Source organism: Bos taurus, chromosome 6 (genome assembly GCF_002263795.3).
Source record: "Bos taurus isolate L1 Dominette 01449 registration number 42190680 breed Hereford chromosome 6, ARS-UCD2.0, whole genome shotgun sequence".
NCBI classification, from domain to species: domain Eukaryota; kingdom Metazoa; phylum Chordata; class Mammalia; order Artiodactyla; family Bovidae; genus Bos; species Bos taurus.
This window is the reverse complement of record NC_037333.1, coordinates 85,956,547-85,980,786: the sequence shown is the minus strand read 5'-3', so window position 1 is coordinate 85,980,786 and position 24,240 is coordinate 85,956,547. Positions and strand designations below refer to the sequence as shown.

Sequence of the window (24,240 nt, the reverse complement as noted above, 5' to 3'; positions counted from 1 at the left end):
GGAGGGGAATCTGAGTTGCACAGACTCTGAGGCCTGGTCTGGGCATCTTGAGAGGAAATGGAGAGAATGAGGGAGTAGGCTACTTTTTAGGGGTAAGGTGACTTTTCAGATCTGGCCTTGGAACCTCTTGATTTACAGAAGTAGCCCTGGCTGATACAACCCTAGCTTTGTTGACAAGTACTGATCATTATCTGGGTTCCTTTTTTCCACATTATGTTTCACAGAAATGAGCTAATTCTCACATGATGCCCACATGACTCTTGGGTTTCTTCCTCTCGGAGGCCCCGTTCTGCAGATGCTTTCAATACTGTTCTGAGAAAACTTGTGTGATTCCCTCCCAGCCCCTCGCATACTCCTAACCTTAGCCTGAGGATGCCCTAATCTCTGTGGTTCCGGGTACTCTGTACTTGATCTTGTTATAGCACTTTTCATATGTGTTGGGGGTTGGGGGTATCTAGTCTGCAGGGCTGTTGAGAGATAATACATGTAAAGTACTCAAGTTTGGCCTTGAGTGGCTGTTTTTGTTATTGCGTGTGTGTGTGTGTGTGTTAGTCTCTCAGTTGTGTCCATTTCTTTTGATCCCATGGACTGTAGTCTGGCAGGCTCCTCTGTCCGTGGAATTCTCCAGGCAAGAATACTGGAGTGGGTTGCCATTCCCTTCTCCAGGGAATCTTCCCCACCCAGGAATCGATCCCGGGTGTCCCTCATTGCAGGCAGATTTTTTACCATCTGAACCACCAGATTTTTGTTATTACTGTGGTTGTTTGTCTACTTGTCAATCACCCCTGTTGAAAGCTCAGAGGAAGGGGCTGTCTGTGTCCCTGTTCCCTAGCACAGTGCTGAGGGCATCAGTAGATACTCAATAAACTTGCCAGGAAAGGAAAACAAGTTGAATAAAATGAGTTAAAGAGTAGCAAAGGCAGGGCATGAGTATGCTTCTCTTAACCATTTAAATATATGTAAATAATAAGCGTATAATTCCTGATATTTTCAGTGAGAAAAATTCTTTATTTAAAATAGGCTAGATGTTTTTACTAGATTAAATAAAATACTCTACAAATGAGAATTTTAAATCCAGTAAACCAAACCCAGTAATACCAGTCAGGGATTGTTGACCAGTCCCCATTTAATAACGTTTGAATGAAATAACTTATAATTCTAAGAATATGTGCCTTTGCTTAAAGAAAAATTTCCAAAGTAGTGTCACATTTCCTGGATATAACAGTGTCATGCTAGCGGGAGAAATTCTGTAATGCCAAGATAGCTAAGAAACAGTGATTTTCAAATGCAGAGACCCTTTGACTTGCTCTGATGTTATTAATAGTATTTCTAAATCACAGAGACAGGCGGCACATTTTATTTCAATAAGAGAATGAAAGCAAGAAGGGGACCTACACTATTTCTAGCCACTTGTATTTATTAATATGTGCTTAGCACTTTTAATGCCTTTGCTGCAGAAGGGTAATAAGTGTTTTTGCAAACAGATATGCTATGGGGACAAAGCTGGGGAGCTTGTGCATACAGAAAGTAGCCGATATCTCCAGACTCTCAGGGCTCTTGGAAATGCCATGCATCATGCTTGATTTGGGGCTGCTGGGCCTTGTTTCTTGGCATCAGTGTGTGCTGAGTGTCAGGGGTCGCTGTGGAGTCCACAGTCGTTTCTTCCTGGAGACCCAGAGTTGTGGTCTCATCAGCACCGTAGGTCTCATAAACCTCAGCTAATCCAGGGGTCATCAGTGGGTCGGCAGCTGCTGGGGTGACTCCCCTAAGGAATCCCCTGCTGCGCCCTGCAGGGCCCCTTGCCAGGTTGGGAATATTGCCCTCAGGATTAGCAAGAAGCCCTTCTAGGGCACCAGGTGCTAGCTCTGAAAGGAGAGCTGGGCTTTCCGGATCGGCTAGGTGGGCCTCTGGCACAGGGGAGTCTTGTGCACCTCCTTCTCCCTTCTCCGGGCCTTTGGTTGCAGCGACTGGGGAGTCAAATTCCAGAGTAAAGTCCCCACCCATGTCTGGGTTGTGGGGCATCCCTCCAAGCCTGGGCCTCATGCCTCCAAATCCTGGGAATATGGCTCCATAGGCCAGGGGGTCTCCTCTTCCTCCCTGGAAAAAACCATTTACCAAAGACACTATTGTCACATACTGTTAACTATACCATGCAATTATACCTGGTCAAATTCACTGAGAAGCCACAAAAAAAACTGATAGGGAACAGGGAATTGGCTGACAGCTTTGCATAAGCACATTTCTCACTAAATTGACTTCTGCATTTTTCTGAGTGGGGCGCTCACTTCTTTGAAAGGGAGATGAAGACCCTTTGAATGTTTGCTGAAAGGAAAGAAGAGAAGCAGGGAAGTAGGGAAGAACCACGTCTACAGGCAAAAGGTAGTTTGAATTTAGTTTTAAGAAGACAATAAGCAGCTGAAACGTGCAATGCCATTGTAAAACAAACATAAATCTGATCCATTCCTAAATTGGTTGAGCAGTTTTGGAGGACCTTGTCAATATCATTTCTCAGTATCTCTCAAATTAATGAAGCAAAGCCCCATGTAATATTTTTTCTTTTAAAATTTTTTCTTCCTTCCTTCTTTCATTCTTCTTCCCCTCCTTCCTTCCTTCCTCTGGAAAAATGGTAACATTTTCTTCCTGTGGACAGTTAAAATTCTAGAACTGACCATGTTTCCTTTTTTTCCCTTTGTTGCAAAACATTTCAGAACCAAAATCTTGGGCTACTTACAATGGTTGTGCATGGCCTTATAACTTACATATCTGTATTCTCATTTTGACTCATTTTAAAATTCTATCTTCAGTTTTTTGGGTTATATTTATTGTCTTTTTTATAAGCTACAGGAAAATCTTTTAAGATTGAGGCAGAATATAAGTAAGTTAAATAAAATTACAAAATGAAAATTGTCACTTGAATTTTCAACCTGTTTTGTAGAGTCAGTTACGTATGTTGTGTCATGTAGAGTCAGTACTTTTTCTTCTTACCTTCTCATGGCTCTCCATTTTCAGATTTTCACATCATCTCCTCCAGAGATGATACTGTGAACCTCTGGGCTGTGACCTTTATCACATTATCTGCTCTGGTATCTATTTTTCCCACTGATTAGTCTGTAAACTCCTTGAGATCAGAAACCTTATTTTATTTAACTTATCTCCAGAGGGTCTTTTTACATGTCTCACTCACAGAAGGCATTCAATAATTTGAGATTTGAATTTTCTTTTAGTGATAGCATGCTAATGTGTATTTATTAATTTGATATGATCTGTATTTATTAATTTGATGTGATTTGATAATGGTTTGTTACTTTAGTATGGTTTTGTTTTGTGTTCTAACAGATATAACATAGAAATTTCTGAGAGAAAAAGTCCAATTGTGAGTCTGTTGATCTCAAATTTTAAAGTTGTAATATGCATGGATAATGATAACAGAGTAAGAATATACTTGACCTAAGTCATTAATGTACTTGGAATTTTACAATAATCAAAATTTAAATTTGGTTAATTTTTTAATTTTTGATCTCTCAATTTTGAGTTCTAAACGATTTGTTATTTTGTTGAGTTTGTTGTTTTGAGGGGTTAAATGGTCTGAGAAGTAAGGGGAACTTCATGAACCGTGTGTTTCTTTTTTGGTTTGAAGCATTTGCTGTTCAATAGTGATGGCTTTTCAAGAGATATTGCTCCTGTGCATTTAAGAAATGGGGCAAAATCCTATGTGCAAGAATGCTCATCACTCAGAAACAGTTATATGGGAAATGTGATGATTCTTTGCATGCTGCTTCAGAATCCAGCTTTTGGTTTTGGAGTGGAACAACCTGAGTCCCATGTTGTATATTCAGCTACACTCATGGCCAATGCCTCTTGCAGCCAGTCATCTGTGACTGTTCTCCCTTGGCCACTGTTTTAAGAAGAGTTTGAAGACATTACTCACCCCCATTTCTTCTGAGCTCATGATGCCAAGTCTGGCAGGAGCGTTCTGTTCAAAAAGAAACGCTGAATCATATTATGAACCAGCTGACTCCTATTATCTTTGTAGATACTCAAGAAAAAAGTCAATTGGTCTTTCCTCAAACCTTAATATTAATGCTGTGTCCAGAGGTGGAGTAAAGTGGAGAGATGAATCATTATTGAATAAATGTAGCCAATTTGGATAATTCCGATAGAAAATTTATTTACCTTTTCTTTAATGCCATTGTGTGTGTGTGTGTGTTTGTATGCCTGGCCAGAATCATCCATATAGGAATTGTGCCTCCTTGCCATTTCGGTTGCTAACTTCGGCAGTCAGAAAACATGGGATCTGTTGTTGGAGACCTGGATTTTATAATATTATCTCCTAAGGTAACATTTAATTAAAATAGGATAAAGACTTACCAGTTGATTTGCTCCATAGGTCACGTAAAATATTCCTGGGTAAAGCTAAATATAAATACAATAATCATCACATAATGCATTCCCAAGAGAGAAGTTTTTAAATAAATTACAAACAGAGAAATGGTGTTAAAAAAACTTACCTGAGATGGTTTATTTTGTGGCATTGGTCCCCGAGATATCAAATGGGCTATTGGAAACATCTTTAAATGGTAGAAAGAGAATAAGCAATTCATATTTGCTATAACACAGCAAACCTCCCATTACAGACATTTCCCATTACAGAGTTATATGAAATACATTTTCAGATGAATTACTATGATAAATATTAAGTGTTTAATATTTAAGAAAACAAAGCAACCCATTATACTTCATATTTATGAATAAACGGGACAATTAAAATTTTTTACTCTTCTTCCTTAAAGTATAGAGATGTATTTCCCAAGAAAATATCTTATTGAGATTTGTACTTACCGGTGGATCTTGTAGATCAGCAAAATCCATTCCTGGTAGCTGCATTACAGATAAATATTAAAATTACTGAGCAATCAGAATAGACAAAATGAACTTAAAGGGTTCTGATCCTTTTTACGATTACATAAATAAACAATCTAAAGTGAATTTCCATGTTTTTAGTTTCATTTCAGCTTGGAGGATACAACCTACAAGATTACAATTGCCCCTTCCTGACAGGACTCAAGTGCACAGCAGGGGGATGTGACATGTCTGTCACAAATTTGGTCTTGCAGCATAGAAAGTAATGAACTTTGGGATCAGAGCCTGCCAGGTTGGTTTGAACCCTGGCCCTGTCACTTAATTTTTGTGTGATACTGGGAACATTTTATAACTTCTCAGTATCTGTTTTTTTCTCTTTAAAAAAGGATGATTATATTTATCTTTATAGGATGGGAGTCAGGATGATATTGGAGAATGTTAAGTGCCTGCAACATACTAGTTACATGGGAACTTCCTTTTCTGTCCATTGCTTTTTTCTCTATTTTATCACACAGTACTTTCGCCTGATTGTCTTCTCTACCACCAAATAGGAGTATCTCACCCCATGAGACAGGGAAGCCTGGTGTGCTTGGGGTCGCAAAGAGTCTGACATGACTTAACGACTACACTACAAACAGCAGCTACCAGACACAGAAATAGTAATGCACCAGTACTGCTTGCACTGCTGAGAGATCAATCCCTCTTCTCAGTCTTCTAGCACTGAAAAAGAGCTTGATGATAGGAAGCCTGGACTTCCTGGACTATCCTATTTTCAGTGAAAGCTTTCACTTTTGCAACTAAGAGACCAGTTTTATAGGAACAGGATCTTTTAGAACCCATACCCCCCATCTCAGATGGGAGAGGGCAGGAATGGATATCTATGTTCTACTCCCAAATATGTCAATTGCTTGGACACATATTTGTATTTTCGTTCATTATACCCAAAGCTCTGAGTATTTAAATGTGCTCTGCAAATCGGTTTTCGTTCACTAAGTTAATGGATGATCCTGACAGGACTTCAGAGAAAGGAGGTACCTCGGTCGTTGGTGGCTTTTCTGATGGCGCCACCTGCTGTTCAACCATCGGCCCCTCTGCTTGCTGCAAGGGCGGATGTCCCTGGTAAATCGGAGGCTGAGGTACGCCCTTCTGGACTGCGTTCTGCATGGAGGTGACAACGGTGGGCTGGAGGAAAGGTTTCTGTCCTGGCTGTTGAGGCTGCAGGGATGGCTGCGATGGGAGAGGTGGGGGATGCACAGGCAAAGAATATTCATACTGCAGAGAAATTTGAAAGGAGCGTCAGGAAGTGATGGCTCACTGAACTGTGGGGTCTAGAATTTTAAAGCGAAAGGTCTTGGGGAACTTTGTACTTGAAAGAGAGTCTATGGGACTTGCCGTGAAGTTGTGTTACATAGAAAGCATCTATTTGTTTAAAGGCAATGTTATTTGGGTAAGACTGGTAGGTGTCTACCTCCTTTGCTTCCACTGGGACTGACTACCACTGCTTACGTAGATGGGAAGCTATGTGAACTTCTGGGTGGAATGAGCCATTTCCTCCTCTGGGTTCCTCCAACTGCCTCTGTGTATTTCTGTGTTACCATCTTCTCAGTGGATTACAATGATTTATGTCATGACTTTATCCCTTATTCAACTAATACAGAATACTCTGTCTTATTTATCTTCATAGCTCCAGGACTTAACTAGCTTCTAAGTTCCTGGCACATGATAGATGATAAAATTTTTTTGGAAAGAGAAAAGATAACCAAGTAAAATATCAATTGAATTCTGGCATCATGAATTCAATTTGGAAATAATTATATGGAGAAAGAATCACCCTTAACATAATTTACTGTCCCACTAAATGTAGCTTGGTCAGTAATGCTGTTTGTTGTGGAAAATCATCTGAAATCAAAGCTTCCTGTTCAAGCAACCATGCTTGGTTGCTCCTCTTTGAAATGACCTGTTGTGAATAGTTCCCTATGATTTTTAAATTGGTTGCAGCCACTTCAAAGTGGCTTAGAAGTTTCACCACAGTGTGAACTCTGATTTACCTCTTCAAGCATTTCCCATCTCTAAACTCCTGGCTTTCATTAGTACTTACACTTAATTCATTGCTTATACCTCACAACTCAGCACCTTGTAATGTGTTGTTTTGTCTTTTCCCCTAATCTGATGTGAAATTTCATAAACATTAGAGCCATTCTTAAATGACTTCACTTTCACTCCCAATCTGTGGAGTGAAAGCCAATCTATCGTTTGGCTTATGTATTTATTAGGCACCAAATAAATAATAATTAACTGATTAATATATTTATTAATTGCTACAGGGCTCATGGTGTTTTAACTAGGACTTTGGCATCATTTTAAATGTGTCTTTTAGTATTTAGGAAATCTTGACTAAAATTAGATTTTTCCAGGATATAGCCTGCTTTCATTTTGAGTCTAGTTTATTTATTATTACTGTTCATATCTTTAACATAGGTCTCTTTTATTTTGGAAGCCATAACTTCCCATTTGAAATAGATATACAAAATGGGTTGAAATTCTGGACCCCATTTCATTTTAAAGTTTCCTAAGGTCTAAAAACAGTTATAGATTTTGATTTATTTTACTTGGGTTTTTTTTTGTATTCATTAATGTTACCTGTCTGTGGTTAGTATAGGACAACTTAGAGAAAGCAAGTAGAGGATTATTTTAAAGCTTGAAGTTTCAGACATGTTGATGCAACTAACTTACCTGTTGAGTTTCATGTTCCCTTGGTCTCATCCATGGGAAGGAGGAATGTGGTGGGAGAAGACCATTCATCCACAAAGAATTAAATGATTTCCCAAAGCCAAATCTTGAATACTAAAGACATGGAGGAAAAAAATTGTATAATTATATTTCAGTGTTGTCTTGGTTTTCATTTTCTAAAAAGATCACTGAAAGTGCAGAAATAGCAAAAGTAAGAGAGATATTCATTAATGTGGATAAAGTCTTCCAATAGATTTGCTTTCTATTCTGAGCCAGTCTGCAATATTTCCATAAACTTGTTTGAGATTTTGCTTTTTAAGAAGCATTCATATTTTGGGCTGTATAATAAAAATGATAATATAAAAAATAATTTTTTTTGTACTAAAGAAAATTCAACATTATTTTTATTTTTTCCTCCTATCCCATTCTAGGTCCTTATTTTGTTGTAGGTTATTTCAGTTCCTTTTTGCTCTTTTAGTAGTTAGGATATTGTTTATTCACAAACAAATTTTATGAATTACAATGCTGCTGCTAATATCACTACCACAAATACCATGAATATTTACAATAAGAAATATTTGGGGAACACATGTATACCTGTGGCGGATTCATTTTGATATTTGGCAAAACTAATACAATTATGTAAAGTTTTAAAATAAATAAAATTAAAAACAACAAAACAAAACAAAAGAAATATTTGAAAATACGATTACCTGAGAAAGCAGGTTTAATCCCTGCAGGCTTCCCAACTGTCTCATTGTCTATCAAGAAAAAGAAAACTCAGTTAGTGTTTGCCACATATGTTCCTTTTGTGTATGACACAATTGATTTTTCAACATATTATAATATTAAGACAAAGTTTGGGGTGGGTCAATTTGAATAAGATAGGAGACACAAATCATCACTAAAAAGTGGAAATGTTAAACATGATTCTGCCATTGTTGTTATTATTGCTATTAAAATAGTGAGCTTACTTTTTATCATTAATTAAAAGAGATAATATTTAAGTGCAGGTCATATTGAAACATGGAAAAATAGCCCATTCAACTGAAATATCAATGTAATCATGAAGGCATTGTCTCATTGACTCTTTTCCTCCCATTTAATTTACTTTGCCTTTTACAAATCCAGCCCAAAGAGACATTTGGAAAAAAAACACGCACACACACAGGCAAACAAACTAAAGCAAATCAAAACAAAACAACCCTACCTCTTTCCCAAATTAAAAAAAAAAGCCCTCAGAATAATAAATATAAAAAATACTGGGGAAAATGGTAAGTATCTAGACAGATGGTCAAGAATGCTGCCAATTCTACAGGAAGTCAGTTTCATTTTTTCCTGGGGAGAGGTTTAGAAGGCTTTGAGTTGAGGTTAAGCTAGAAAGTAAGAAAAAAAGTAACTCAATGAAACTGGCTTCCATGTGAAAAAAGCTAGCACATACAAGTATCGATTACCCTTAGACTGTCATGATATAAATAAATTTTGTAAGACCTTGTGAAAAATTTGTAATCTCATAAACATTTTTCTATTCTTAACTGTGTATACTTTTTACTGTGATACCTGAAACATTTCTATTTTGCTGGGATTTTCTAAGCAGAGTATATATTAGTTATAAGAACTGCAATAAGACAAACAGAGTCTATGCAGGAGGTAGCATCTTACAGTGTTAATGCTGTTTACAGACCTCATATACAATTAATTTTGTAAGATAAACTTTCCTCATCAGAACTTTATCATACACTGTAATGAGAAGGAACTAAGTATAAACCATTTGTGAATTCAGAACAATGTGTTTTAATTAATGTATTAAGTATTAAATATTAGTATTGCTTTGATTTGCATACAGATGGTGTTCTAAAGCCCAAAACGCCTAAAAATTTAAAACTGCAGTAAAATTATAAGGTGAGGCTCTAATAAATGTCATAAACTTCTCTAGAACTTCACAGGAGGACAACCACTGACTTCTGGCTCAGCAAACTGAGAAACAGCCCTTGTATTTCTCTCTTATCAGAAACAAACCAATGTAATGATTGTATGTAAATACTCTGACAATACATACCTCAAGGCTCAAACTAGCCATGCCTGGTATCCCAGGTTGCTGAGGAAACGCCTAAATGGAAATAAGAATAATTGGTGTTCTCTTTCAAGAGAAACTCACCACCCTTTTTTTTTTAATGACGAGACACTTCCTTACACATTTAAAATAGAAAAACACACAAGTACATAGTTTTCCTCTGTGAGCAAGAATTTCAGGAACATTTTTCTAAACATATTTTATCCACTTTCTTACTTTTTAACACACGGAAAATCCCATCATGTGAGTCATGGTGCAAATTTCTCCAAATAATTCAGTTTTGCAAATGGATAGAAGGAAAGGAGCTATAAATGTGTAGCAAATACTCCAAGAAGAGAAAAAAGTTAGCTGTGTAGGCAAAAAGAGTGATATGTGTGTGTGGTGAGCAAATTGTTCAGAACTTTAGGGAATGTGAGAGTTGACCCTTCTTTTGGCCAGTACGAAAATAAGGTAACAGGAACATATTCAACTACAGGACAAAGAACACTTTGCTTCTATTTATCTAAGTCATGCATTAATGAACAATATTTACATGAATGTAGACAGAGGATATCTTCCCCAGTGGGAAGTAAAAGAACATCTGATTGGGCAGGCAGTCAGTTGACAATCCTAAGCAAATCCTCCACTTTCTTGGAGTGGACCTGATTGACACAGTTGTGCACCATCATAGGTTCCAAGAGTGTCAAGGTGTTAGATTGACGGTTGGTGGCTGAGGTGACCCCCGTGTCAGTATCATACAAAGGTCAGCTAAGGTGGCAACTTCAGTTTTCTTTTTTCATTTAAAATTCACACTGAGCAGTGGCATAGACACTTTTTATCTGTAGAATGGAGGTTTTCACCCTAGTAATCAGTTTTCACTGCCACCCCTCCTTTCCAAAATAGTTTAAGACACCCAAAGAACTTTTGTCTCAAGAAACTTAAATATTTAAAGTTCATTTGAGGCCACTTACAGGGTTCTCAAGAGACCACGTCACATTTATCTTCATGTCTCCAATTCCAGCATGTTGCTGGATTCATGGCAGGTGCTTAGTCAATGTTTTCCAAATTCATGTAGCAGCTGAATAAAGTCTTCATGTAAACTGAATCACATACTATTGATGGGAGTAGTTCAGTGCTCAAAGGATGGTATTCGTATGAAATCATCTAAGTATATGAGAGAATGTGCCACGTGCAGGACTCTAACACACAATTAGCTCCATTGCCATGGCATGTTTTCATTTAAGAAACTTAAGCTTTCGGTCACACAATATCTCCCTATAAAGCAAATCTGTTGGTAATTGCTAGCTTCAAATGGAATTACTTAGCTCAGTTTTGTAATCACGGGAATTTGGCTAATATTGTTCTTTTAAAAATGAAGAAGAAAATGTACCTTACTTTTTTGGAGAAATTTCTTTTTTCCATTTCACTTTCATAATGATAGCAGGTAGTTGATAATAAATCTGTGCTGTGACATCATTGGAGACCACATACATCTTATAACTCTGAGTTGAATAATAGGAGTTGTCTTTGGAATATTTAAAATATCTTTGTGAATAGGAAAATTACATATTTGGCTATTGCTTTTGGTTGGTAAGGCTTTTCCCTGTGGCTTAGTGATAAAGAGCCTGTGTGCAATGCAGGAGACCCAGGTTCCATCTCCAGGAAAGATCCCCTGGAGAAGGGAATGGTAATCCACTGAAATATTCTTTCCTGGAGAATTCCATGGACAAAGGAACCTTGCAGGCTATAGTCCATGGGGTTGCAAAGAATCAGATAGACTGAGAATCTACAACTTTCACTTTTAGTTTCTTTTTGAATGGTAAAGGCTGACATCTAGGCAGCTATAACTTTTCACTCAATAGGAAGATACTACCGGATTAATCCCAATGAGTCCCTTTGTGGACACTCAGCTAGGTCCTTCAGTGTTGTCTCGTGTCTGGTGATGTCTCTACGAGGGTACCCCCAGAGGACTGACTTACCGGCACTGCAGAACTCATTTTCAGGAGGCACAGGATCAGTATCATGTCCTTCATTTTGAAAAGTGGGATCTGAAACAGAGTTGGATTGGAGAATCAAATCAGATGAATTTTTATCTCAGAATGGTTTAAAGACAATATTTCCATCAGCCAAATCTCTGCTTTTCCAAACGACTAGGTTCAAAATCAAAACAACTAAATATTGCTAAACAACTAATTTTTAGAATGAATTGAGGAAGAATTTAAAAATTTCTAAATGATTTTTTTAAACAAAGCTACCACCTAAATGAACATGTGGGAACACTTCCATGAATATTCTATAATTTCATTTCATAAAATATATTATGAATTAAAAAATCCCTTCCACTATGTGAAATGTTCATCTACAAAGTTTGAGTCACAGAATTTTATACTTTGTTTGCTTCCAGAGTAAATTTTGAAATACATTTTAAAATGTAACACAACCAACTGTCATTTCATAACAAACCTTTATGTGCGGGTATAAAGGGTATACCATTCTATGTTTAGCTTATCCAGGAAACCATGCCAAAAATTATCTTTTAAAAATAAAAATGAACTAAATATTTTAATTTCCTTTGATATTAGTGTAAAATATGCCTCTAAATAGAGTTTTCCTCTTTCTAAAATGAATTATCTCTCATTTATTCTGTGAACTCAAAAGGCACTTTACATTTACACGAACAGAAATCTGACTAGTCAGAAGATTTGCTCAACTTTCTATACCTTTCCAAATTTAATACTGTCACTAATAATCACAAATAACAAAAAAGTCGAAAGACAAGTCTTTTTCCCTTAGCTGAAAGGGTATTAGGCATGTCTTCTTGGGAACATGCTAATAATGGTTCACCATAAGCTATTATTCAGCTTATGGTGACAAATGAAGATAAAACCTCTTTATAAAAGCTGCCTGGAGATAGGAGAAAAGAACTTGCAGGAATCACATGGAAATCATAAAATCACATTTTACCTTCAATGCTGGCATGCACTGTGCTCTCATTGCCTTGCGATGCCAACCAAGATAGTTCTAAGAAAAGAAGACTAAAAATTTTTTCTGGACTGTGCCTGGGACTCACTCTGTATCTCTCATTCAGGGAAGACCTGAAACCTTTATTTAAAGTGCCAATCCACCAATCAAAGTGAAGCTCAATGGGAGGAAAAAAAACTATAACAGCTCTGCTCCTGCAATTAGCCTGCACCCTTTTATTTCATGCAAGGATACTGGCCCAGTGGAGTCTCATTATTTTTAATTGTAACTCAACCCCTGTATTTATTCAGAGAACTCGATTGCAGGGGAGACAGTGAAGGAATAATGAACATAAACTCTGAAGACAATCATTTTGGTGAGCTAGGGGAAATATATGTAAAATAGACCATTATCTGTTTCATGTAGGTTTTTAATCTTCAGGTAAAGCTAGTGACCCAGTGCCAGTATTCTCAAGAGTTTCACCTTCATATTTGTTGTGGTGAAAGTAAATCCTCTCCTTTCCCCTCAACATACACACACTCTAGAAGGAAACACTGAAATAACTTTCTGGGCCTGGAAGAGAGGATAAAAACATTAGATGGATAATGAATATGTTATGATTTTTTCCTCAGAGTTTCCTAAATATTTTCGTATCTGAAGATGATAGACTAGAGATAGACAAACTTTTGCAAAAGAATTTCAGCTGGACCCTCTGAAATAATCACCTCAGGTGAACCTTTAGTGCCTGGTCATTGCAGGGAGAGGGACAGAAATCAGGATATTCTCATGAACCAATGGAGTCCATGGGCACTACTCTCAGTTCATTCTTTAGATAGAACCATTTTCAGGCATTTAGTATTCATCCAGGTTAGTAAGTCAGATCTGTGTCACGTAAACAGCCAACATCAACATGAATGGGATTTTCTCTGTGAATAGATAAGAATGTCTTAGATATGGATTGAACTTTAGCTGCTTTTGCTATTTCTCTGCCCCTCCTTGTCTTTCCAAAAGTATGATTTCAGATGTGGTAGAGATAAGCATTTAGGACTACTTTCTTGAGAAAGGATGAGTAAGCACACTCTTCAAGGAAGCAGAGATCTTGACAATTACAGGGAATGTTGAGGAAGCTGGTATTTTGGGAGAAAGATTTCTTCATACCCAAGTTAGGCCTAACAGGATCAAATAATGTTATCTAAGAAGATGTGCCTGAAAAACTCCATTCGCCATTGATGAGAGATTTTAGGAGGCAAAGAAGTAAGAATCTGAATATGTTTCACAAAGAGCAGAATATTCTTGAAGTGAAAGTTGTTTTCTTTTTTTTTTTGGTCTCTGTTATTCCAGCTCTGGTGCTAGATCAAGTCCCTTAATCTCTCTGAGCTCCACTTTCTTCCTCTGTTGTTCAGTCACTCAGTCATGTCCGACTCTCTGCCACTCCATGGACTACAGTATACCTGGCTTCCCTGTCCTTTATTATCTCCTGGAGTTTGCTCAAACTCATGTCCTTTGATTCCTTTGAGCATCTCATCCTCAGTCTCCTCCTTCTCCTCCTGCCCTCAGTCTTTCCCAGCATCAGAGTTTTTTCCAGTGGGTCGAATCTTTGCATCAGGTGGCCAAAGTATTGGATCTTTAGCTTCAGCATCAGTCCTTCCAATGAATATTCAGGACTGATTTCCTTTAGGATTGACTGGTTTGATTTCCTTGGTATCTCCAAGGGATCTCAAGAGTCTTCTCCAGCACCACAGTTCAAAAGCATCAATTCTTTGGTGCTCAGCCTTCTTTATGGTCCACATCTCACATCTGTACATGACTACTGTAAAAACCATAGCTTTGACCATATGAACCTTTGTTGGCAAAGTGATATCTCTGCTTTGTAATATGCTGTCTAGCTTTATCATAGCTTTTCTTCAAAGGAGCAAGTGTCTTTTAATTTCATAACTACAGTCACCGTCTGCAGTGATTTTGGAGCCCAAAAAATAGTCTGTCAGTGTTTCCATTTTTTCCCCATCTATTTGCCATGAAGTGAGATGGGAATACCAGACCACCTGACCTGCCTCTTGAGAAACCTATATGCAGGTTAGGAAGCAACAGTTAGACCTGGACATGGAAGAACAGACTGGTTCCAAATAGGAAAAGGAGTACGTCAGGGCTGTATATTGTCACCCTGCTTATTTAACTTATATGCAGAGTACATCATGAGAAATGCTGGGCTGGAAGAAGCACAAGCTGGAATCAAGATTGCCAGGAGAAATATCAATAACCTCAGATATGCAGATGACACCACCCTTATGGCAGAAAGTGAAGAGAAACTCAAAAGCCTCTTGATGAAAGTGAAAGTGGAGAGTGAAAAAGTTGGCTTAAAGCTCAACATTCAGAAAACGAAGATCATGGCATCTGGTCCCATCACTTCATGGGAAATAAATGGGGAAACGGTGGAAACAGTGTCAGACTTTATTTTTTTGGGTTCCGAAATCACTGCAGATGGTGACTGCAGCCATGAAATTAAAAGATGCTTACTCCTTGGAAGGAAAGTTATGCCCAACCTAGATAGCATATTCAAAAGCAGAGACATTACTTTGTCAACAAAGGTCCGTCTAGTCAAAGCTATGGTTTTCCCAGTGGTCATGTATGGATGTGAGAGTTGGACTGTGAAGAAAGCTGAGCGCCGAAGAATTGATGCTTTTGAACTGTGGTGTTGGAGAAGACTCTTGAGAGTCCCTTGGTCTGCAAGGAGATCCAACCAGTCCATTCTGAAGGAGATCAGCCCTGGGATTTCTTTGGAAGGAATGATGCTAAAGTTGAAACTCCAGTACTTTGGCCACCTCATGCGAAGAGTTGGCTCATTGGAAAAGACTCTGATGCTGGGAAAGATTGAGGGTAGGAGGAGAAGTGGACAACAGAGGATGAGATGGCTGGATGGCATCACTGACTCGATGGACCTGAGTCTGAGTGAACTCCGGGAGTTGGTGATGGACAGGGAGGCCTGGCGTGCTGTGATTCATGGGGTGGCAAAGAGTTGGACATGATGGAGCGACTGAACTGAATTCAAAAAAACTAAGATCGTGGCATCTGGTCCCATCAGTTCAGTTCAGTTCACTGAACTGAACTGATGGGACCAGATGCCACGATCTTAGTTTTTTTCGAATGTTGAGTTTTACGCCAGCTTTTTCACTTTACTCTTTCACCCTCATCAAGAGGCTTTTTAGTTCCCCTTTGCTTTTTTCTTCTCTAATGTAGGGATAATATTTATTACCTACCATAGGCTTAGTTCAAAGATTTGGCAATATGATCAAGATATGGCAGCTGTGTGGGCTTCCCTGGTAGCTCAGTTGACAAAGAATCTGTCTGTAATGCAGGAGACTCTGGTTCAATTCCTGGGTCAGGAAGATCCCCTGGAGAAGGGATAGGTTACCCACTCCAGTATTATTGGGCTTCCCTTTTGGCTCAGCTGGTAAAGAATCCACCCACAATAAGGGAGACCTGGGTTCAATCCCTGGGTTGGGAAGATCCCCTGGAGAAGGGAAAGGCTACCCACTCCAGTATTCTGGCCTGGAGAATTCCATGGACTGTCTAGTCCATGGGGTCTCAAGGAGTTGGACACGACTGAGTGACTTTCACTTTCTTTCACAGCAGCTATAGTGGGTGCTCAATAAATGGGTTGATTGTCTTTCGTGTGGAAGAAACTACAATGAAACATAGGACCATGAAGATATCGTGTGTGTGTGTGTGTGTGTGTGTGTGTGTGTTAGAGGTGGAGGAGTATTGGCGGTTAGGTTCATGAGCTCCAAGGATGTAGAGAAGGGACCTGATGGAAGTCATTTCCTCTGTATGGAAGTTGATGCTAAATCTATGGGATTAAGCTTCCTAGTTGACAGCTAAACATGGAAATGGTGTCTTTTACAGTCAGTTTATGAGCATGATCATCATTTTGGTAGGACTCATATGTTCTGTCTTACTCTTAAGCCAAATATCCAATATAGGTAATATAGGTAATGTTGCTTTTACCTTTTTAAAAAATGTTTTTCATACTCAGTCCTGGGGTTATTGTCTCCTAGATGTTTGCCTTTTAGTTTCTTTTTCCTTCAGTTTCTTGTACAGCAACATCAAGTTTTTCTTCCTAAAATGTTGACTTCAGCATTTCCCTGTCCCACTCAAAAACTTTTTAAGGATCCTTAAGGCTATAATGTAAAATTCACCCTCTTTTACTAGACAGTCAAATTAACATTTTAATTCACCTTTCCAGTCATATCTCCCACTATGGGTATAGTGATAATGATTGTTGTAATCAGTTGAAGTTAGTCTCATTTGTCTCTAGTACAGTTTTTTATTTTTGGCTTATGTTACTGGGAAAGTTAGTACATATAATGATAATTCGTGCTATGGAAAATGTTTTAACCACAAAACATCTGGAAATTAGTGTGAGTATATGAATGCAAATCTGATAGTGATTATAGGTGTTAAGGAAGTTACTGCAGCTGATGGAAACTACGTAATGTTGGTCAAGACAATACCTATATAAAGAACAACCAGAGCCCCAACTAAAAAAACTATGTCCAAAGCCCAGCAAAAATAAAAAGCCTCAGGATAACAGAAAATCTGAGCACCTGAGGGGACACATGCCGCAGAAAAAATTATCAAGAAAAATCTAATGAAAGAAGATCCTATGGACGATGTTATTATAGCAGCTGAGAGCAGAGCTGTTTAAATTCCCTCTGTGACAATGATCGTGGACACTGGGTGAGCTACTCAACTCGAATATATTTAATATTTTCATATAATAATTTAATCTGTGAAATATGGTCTAGCATAGAACAGCATGAATTTCTTTTAATTTAAATAGAATACTGAAACAAATATAGTGCTCAGTGTGTGTGCTTGCTCAGTTGTGTCCAACTCTGCAACCCTATAGACGGTAATCCGTCAGGCTCCTCTATTTATGGAATTTTCCAGGCAAGAATACTAGAGTGGGCTGTCATTTCCTACTCCAGGGGATCTTCCCAACCTAGGGATCTAAAGATTGAACATACATCTCTTGCATCTCCTGAATTGGCAGGCAGATTTTTCACCATTGTGCCACGTGGGAAGCCCCTTTAGAGCTCAGCACACCATCTGATGAAGGAAATGTTCAACGATCATGAGTTCTTCTTGAAGTAAAGAAACATATATGCTGAAAATATGCTGCATATTTAACTCTGGGCCTTGGCTGTGGTTATTCCAGTCACTAGTGGAAACTGTAGCAACTAATTAAAATGTATAGAAATGATTTTGTGTGAACATTCGATATGACAAAATATGGAATTTGGTTTTTGCTTTGTTTTGACACATTGTCCTTTCAACTGTCTATTCCAACCAGAATTGTTTAGTCACTGGCTTCTGCCATGGTTTTTCTCTTCCTGGGTTTTGAGTGAACCTTTCTTTTTGCCTAGACTCTTTTCTTACCTCTTTGCAACTTGTTTTTAAAGTTCTACTCAATTTTTACCTCTTAAGTGACTCCTTCCCCCACCATTCCATTCCTCTGTGATAGTCCCTTCTCTAAATTCTAAATAATTGTCAGTCATTTGTCAGTAGTTCATGCACTACATGGTGACTGTTTGTCATAGATCCTTCACATTTTACTTAGCAAATGGTCCTCTAAATTCTGGGATATGGTTTTCATGTCTTTCAACCATAAAAACATTCCTGTTAGAATAGAAATCACTCATTCTACTATGTTGCATCTTTTGGTGCTATGAACATCTTGAAAGTGAAAGTTAAAAGTCCCTCAGTCATGTCCGACTCTTTGTGACCCCATGGACTATACAGTCCATGGAATTCTCCAGGCCAGAATACTGGGGTGGGTAGCCTTTCCTTCTCCAGGGGATCTTCCCAACCCAGGGATTGAACCCAGGTTGCCCGCATTGCAGGTGGATTCTTTACCAGCTGAGCCACAACGGAAGCCCAAGAATACTGGAGTGGGTAGCCTATCCCTTCTGCCGTGGATGTTCCTGATCCAGGAACCAAACTGGGGTCTCCTGCATTGCAGGCAGATTCTTTACCAACTGAGCTATCAGGGAAGCCCACTATGAACATCATAAGAGGCAATATTTGGAATAGTATTTACCATGGGGAGGTGTTAATTTAGTGTTTTACATGTATTAATTTATTTAATCCTTACAAGGACTTCGTGAAGAAGATACTATTCTTCCCTTTCTGTTCATGATAAAGCTGATCTATAGAGAAGTGAAGTAAAAAAAAAAAGAAGTGAAGTAAATTACCTGAAGTGGCAATCAAGTAAGTGGTGGAACCAGAGTTTAAGACACACACACCTGCTCTTATGCACTGTGCCAATGACATGGACAAATCAACCACTTCAAATACAGAGAAGTAAACACAACATACTTGTCTGTAGGGAATTTATCAGCTATTTACTCAAAGGAGAGAGAGACAAAAAATAATGAAACTTACATCAAATCAAGGCAAAATATTTTCCTCACATATTTATTTTCTAACTATATTTCTAATTTTTATAAATTGTTCATATTTTTGCTCATTCTTATCAATGTGTATGTTTTATATATATTATGAGCACATATTATAAAGCATTTTATATAACATATAAATTAATCTCTTTCCATGTTTTATGTAAAGTTTTTGATAGACATTTAAAAATATATTTTAAAATCTCTTCCATGTAAAAGCTTTATATTTCATAGGAATTCCTCATACAGTATTCTTCATATATTCTTATTGGAATCAGGTTGAACTCATTTTCTGCCCCTCTTTCTTTACATGGTGGATTCCGAAGCTCCATATTGATAACTCTGACAATGAACAAATTTGTCATTAGTCCTTTAGAAACAAAGGAATTTATAACAGAACCATGGATAATGGGTACAGTGGTTGTTGGCAAATTGTCAAGTAACATACCCACTTGCTTTGTATGTTAAAAACAGTGTTTCATTTGTATCTTTTCTGGATTATTATCTGGCAGTTTATACCCATTATAAGCCTGCTTCAGAAGGACTTTCAGAAAAATGAGTTGATCACTAGCCAATACAGAATGACTTCAGGTCTTCATTCATTGACCCTACATGATAACATGATTTAATTTTACAGTAGAGGTGGTATTTGTTTTGACTCTGCCCAGGAGAAGGCTCTGATGTGGATAATTGGAAAGCAAGGCAGGAAACATATCTAGTGCTAGTCGCTTAACTGCTGAGCTTGTTAAAGAGCATTTAATAGAAGCTCACTATGAACAGACCATCATTAAATTTAATGATGGTAGAGAGATATGCTCAAGCTCCTGTTCTTTTTTTTTTTAATTAATTTATTTTAATTGGAGGATAATTATCTTACAATATTGTGATGATTTTTGTTATACATTGACATGAATCAGCTGCAGGTGTACATGTGTCCCCCCATCCTGAACCTTCCTCCCATTTCCCTCCCTACCCTATCCTTCTGGGTTGTTCCAGAGCACTGGCTTTGAGTGCCCTGCTTCATGCATCAAACTTGCACTGGTAATCTATTTTTCATATGGTAATATACATGTTTCAATGCTATTCTCTCAAATCATCTCACCCTCACCTTCTCCCACAGAGTCCAAAAGTCTGTTCTTTATATCTGTGTCTCTGCTGCCTTGCACATAGGATCCTCATTACCATCTTTCTAAAGTCCATATATCTGCATTAATGTACAATATTCTTATTTCTTCCTGACTTACTTCACTCTGTATAATAGGCTCCAGTTTCATCCACCTCATTAGAATGGACCCAAATGTGTTCCTTTGTTATAACTGAGTAATATTCCATTGTGTATATGTACCACAACTTCCTTATCCATTCGTCTGCCAATGGACATATAAGTTGCTTCCATGTCCTAGCTGTTGTAACCATTGCTTCAATGAACACAGGGGTACATGTGTCTCTCAGTTCTGGTTTCCTCAGTGTATGTGCCCAGCAGTGGGATTGCTGGGTCATATGGCAGATCTATTCCCAGTTTTTTAAGGAATCTTCACATTTTTCTCCATAATGGCTCTACTACTTTGCATTCCCACCAACAGTTTGAGAGGGTTCCCTTTTCCCCACACCCTCTCCAGCATTTATTGTCTGTAGACTTTTTGATGATGGCTATTCTGACCGGCATGAGATGATGCCTCATTGTAGTTTTGAATTGCACTTCTCTAATAATGAGTGATGTTGAGCATCTTTGCATGTGTTTATTAGTCACCTGTATGTCTTCTTTGGAGAAATGTCTGTTTAGTTCTTTTGCCCACTTTTTAATTGGGTTGTTTGTTTTTCTGGTATTGAGCTGCATGAGCTGCTTATATATTTTGGAGATTAATTCTTCATCAATTGTTTGCTATTATTTTCTCCCATTCTGAAGGTTGCCTTTTCACCTTGCTTATACATTCCTTTGTTGTACAAAAGCTTTTAAGTTTAATTAGGTCCCATTTGTTTATATTTGTTTTTATTTCCATTACTTTGGGAGATGAGTCATAGAGGATCCTGCTGTGATTAATGTCAGAGAGTGTTCTGCCTGTGCTTTCCTCTAAAAGTTTTATAGTTTCTGGTGTTACATTTAGATGTTTAATCCAGTTTGAGTTTACTTTTTTGCATGGTGTTAGAAAGTGTTCTAGTTTCATTCTTTTACATGTGGTTGACTGTTTTCCCAGCACCACTTGTTAAAGAGACTGTTTTTACTCTACTGTATATTTTTGCCTCCTTTGTCAAAGATAAGTTGTCTGTAGATGCGTGGACTTATCTCTGGACTTTCTATTTTGTTCCATTGATCTGTATTTCTGTCTTTGAGCCACTGCCATACTGTCTTGATGATTGTAGCTTTGTGTATATTCTGAAGTCAGGAAGGTTTGATTCCTCCTATTCCATTCTTCTTTCTCAAGATTGCTTTGGCTAGTCAAGGTTTTTGTGTTTCCATACAAATTATGAAATTATTTGTTCTAGTTCTGTGAAAAATACCATTGGTAACTTGATAGGGATTGCATTGAATCTATAGATTGCTTTGGGTAGTATACTCACTATACTGATTCTTTCCATCCATGAACATGGTATATTTCTCCATCTATTTGTATAATCTTTGATTTCTTTCATCAGTGTTTTATAGTTTTCTATATATAGGTCTTTTGTTTCTTTAGGTAAATTTATTCCTAAGTAGGAGAAGGCAATGGCACCCCACTCCAGTACTCTTGCCTGGAAAATCCCATGGATGGAGGAGCCTGGTAGGCTGCAGTCCATGGGGTCGATAAGAGTCGGACACGACTGAGCGACTTCCCTGTCACTTTCCACTTTCATGTATTGGAGAAGGAAATGGCAACCCACTCCAGTGTAGTGTTCCTGCCTGGAGAATCCCAGGGATGGAGGAGCCTGGTGGGCTGCCGTCTATGGGGTCTCACAGAGTCGGACACGACTGATGTGACTTAGCAGCATTCCTAAGTATTTTATTCTTTTCATTGCAATGGTGAATGGGATTGTTTCCTTAATTTCTTTTTCTGTTTGTTTCATTGTTAGTGTATAGGAATGCAAGGGATATCTGTGTATTAATTTTATATCCTGTGATTTTATTATGTTCATTGATTAGCACTAGTAATTTTCTGGTGGTGTCTTTAGGGTTTTCTATGTAGAGGATTATGTCATCTGCAGTGAGAGTTTTACTTCTTCTTTTCTAGTCTGGATCCTTTTTATTTATTTTTCTTCTCTGATTGCTGTGGCTAGGACTTCCAAAGCTAAGTTGAATAGTAGTGGTAAGAGTGGGCACCCTCGTCTTGTTCCTGATTTCAGAGGAAACGTCAAGCTCCTATTCTTAAAAAATATTACAAAATAGTTGAAGAAACCATACATGGCATTTTTATGGGGCAATTCTGGCTGGACCTGGTGATTCAGACTGTAAAAAAATCTGCCTGCAATGTGGGAGATGCAGGTTCAATTCTTGGGTCTGGAAGATCCCTGGGAGAAGGGTATGGTTACCCACTCCAGTATTCTGGCCTGGAGAATTCCATAGACAGTAGAGCCTGGTGGGCTACAGTCCATGGAGTCACAAAGAGTCAGACACAACTGAGCAACTAACACACACACAAATTCTGGCTGGGTTCCACAGCCTGAAGGGAACCAAAGGCAGAAGCATAGTATAGGTTAGGAGAGATTGCAATAATCCAGGTGAGAGAAGATGATGGTTTAGGCTGCAATAGTAGCAGTGGAAGTGGTAAAACATGGCTGGACTCTAAATCATTTTCAAGGTAAATCTGATAGGATTTATTGCTAGAGTAAATGTAGGGTTGAGAAAGAATCAAGCAAGTGTGGGGTAATATTTATCTAGTGCATTTAATTCAAGGGTTATTTATCTTTAGATGCATCTATCTGGAATGTTCAAGCCCTTAGAAATAAGCAAAAAAAGTCTCAAAGCCCACCAAAATAGAGAGCACATAGCCCTAAAGCCTATGTGCTTATAAGAATTTTTTTTCTTAGTTTCTTTTTGTTCCTGTGTGAGTTACAGTTCAAATAAATGTCATTAGTTTAATATTTTCAGATCATAAGAAAATAAAAAGGGAAGGAGAAATTTCTAAATGTAGAAATATTTAATCACCAGAAATAAAAGCTGAGACTAAGAACAAAGATACAAAAAAAACCCAAACAAACAAACAAACAAACAAAAAAAACAAAGCAAAAACATAAAAATAGGCTGAGGATGCTTGATACAGAATCTGGGTCTCATTGCCTTAGAAGCCCTTCTTAAAATAGAAATGGGAGTTTTTTAAAAAAATGTATTTATTTTTAATTGAAGGACAATTGCTTTAAAATATTGGTTTGATTTCTGCCATCCATCGACATGAATTAGCCACAGGTGTACATAGGTCCCCTGCTGTTAAACCTCTCTCCCACCTCCCACCCTTTCCCACCCCTCTAGGTTCTTACAGAGCTCCAGTTTGAATTCCCTGAGTCATATAGGAAATGGAGTTTTAAATGGTCATTGTGTCATTAAAATCAGGTTAGATTATGTTTTTATCTTTTAGTCTAGGAAGCAGAGAGGTAAAATTCCAAATGTTTTGCATCTAAAATATTGAAATGTGTTGGAATTCCTTACCCTCATCAGTGTCTAGGGTGAGCACAAGCAAATCTCTATAAATTCAGATAGCTCTGGTTGTCCAGAATTAGAATCTCCTATTCTTCCTTGGAGATTCAGTGTAGAGACTCTTTTTGCTTCCCCCTTAAAAAAAAATTAGAACCCAGAGCAGGCCGCATTAAGAATTCTTTTTCTGAGAGTCTTCTTGACACATTCCAGCTGCCTATGTCTGCATGTGTGTGGGCTCAGTCAGTTCAGTTGTGTTGGACTCCTTGCAACTCCATGAATTGTAGCCCGCCAGGCTCCTCTGTCCATGGGATTCTTCAGCAAGAATACTGGAGTGGGCAGCCATTCTCCAGGGGCTCTTCCTAATCCAGGAATCAAACCCGCATCTCCTGCATCTCCTGCACTGCAGGCAGGTTCTTTACCACTGAGCCACTTGAGAGGCCCCTCCAATTGCCTATTGATGCCCCCAAAGCTCTCGGTAAGCCTGTGTGTGTATGTATGTGTGTTTGTCACTCAGTCGTGTCTGACTCTTTGCAACCCCATGGACTGTAGCCCACCTGGCTCCTCTGTCCATGGGA

General features: G+C 38.1%; 1 protein-coding gene and 1 long non-coding RNA gene across 2 annotated transcripts in view; one reads left to right on the top strand and one right to left on the bottom strand.

Moving 5' to 3' along the window:
• Window positions 1-24,240, top strand: part of LOC112447096 (uncharacterized) — a 42,815-nt gene that overhangs the window by 2,084 nt on the left and 16,491 nt on the right. The window lies entirely within an intron of this gene.
• On the bottom strand, window positions 1,400-12,707 carry AMBN (ameloblastin; the record flags this gene model as incomplete). The annotated part of the gene is given in 10 exon segments (NM_173988.2): window positions 1,400-2,097; window positions 4,369-4,413; window positions 4,509-4,568; window positions 4,840-4,878; window positions 5,896-6,087; window positions 7,594-7,704; window positions 8,304-8,351; window positions 9,650-9,700; window positions 11,623-11,691; window positions 12,608-12,707. Coding segments are annotated over 10 exon segments (1,194 nt in total). The 3' UTR covers window positions 1,400-1,548.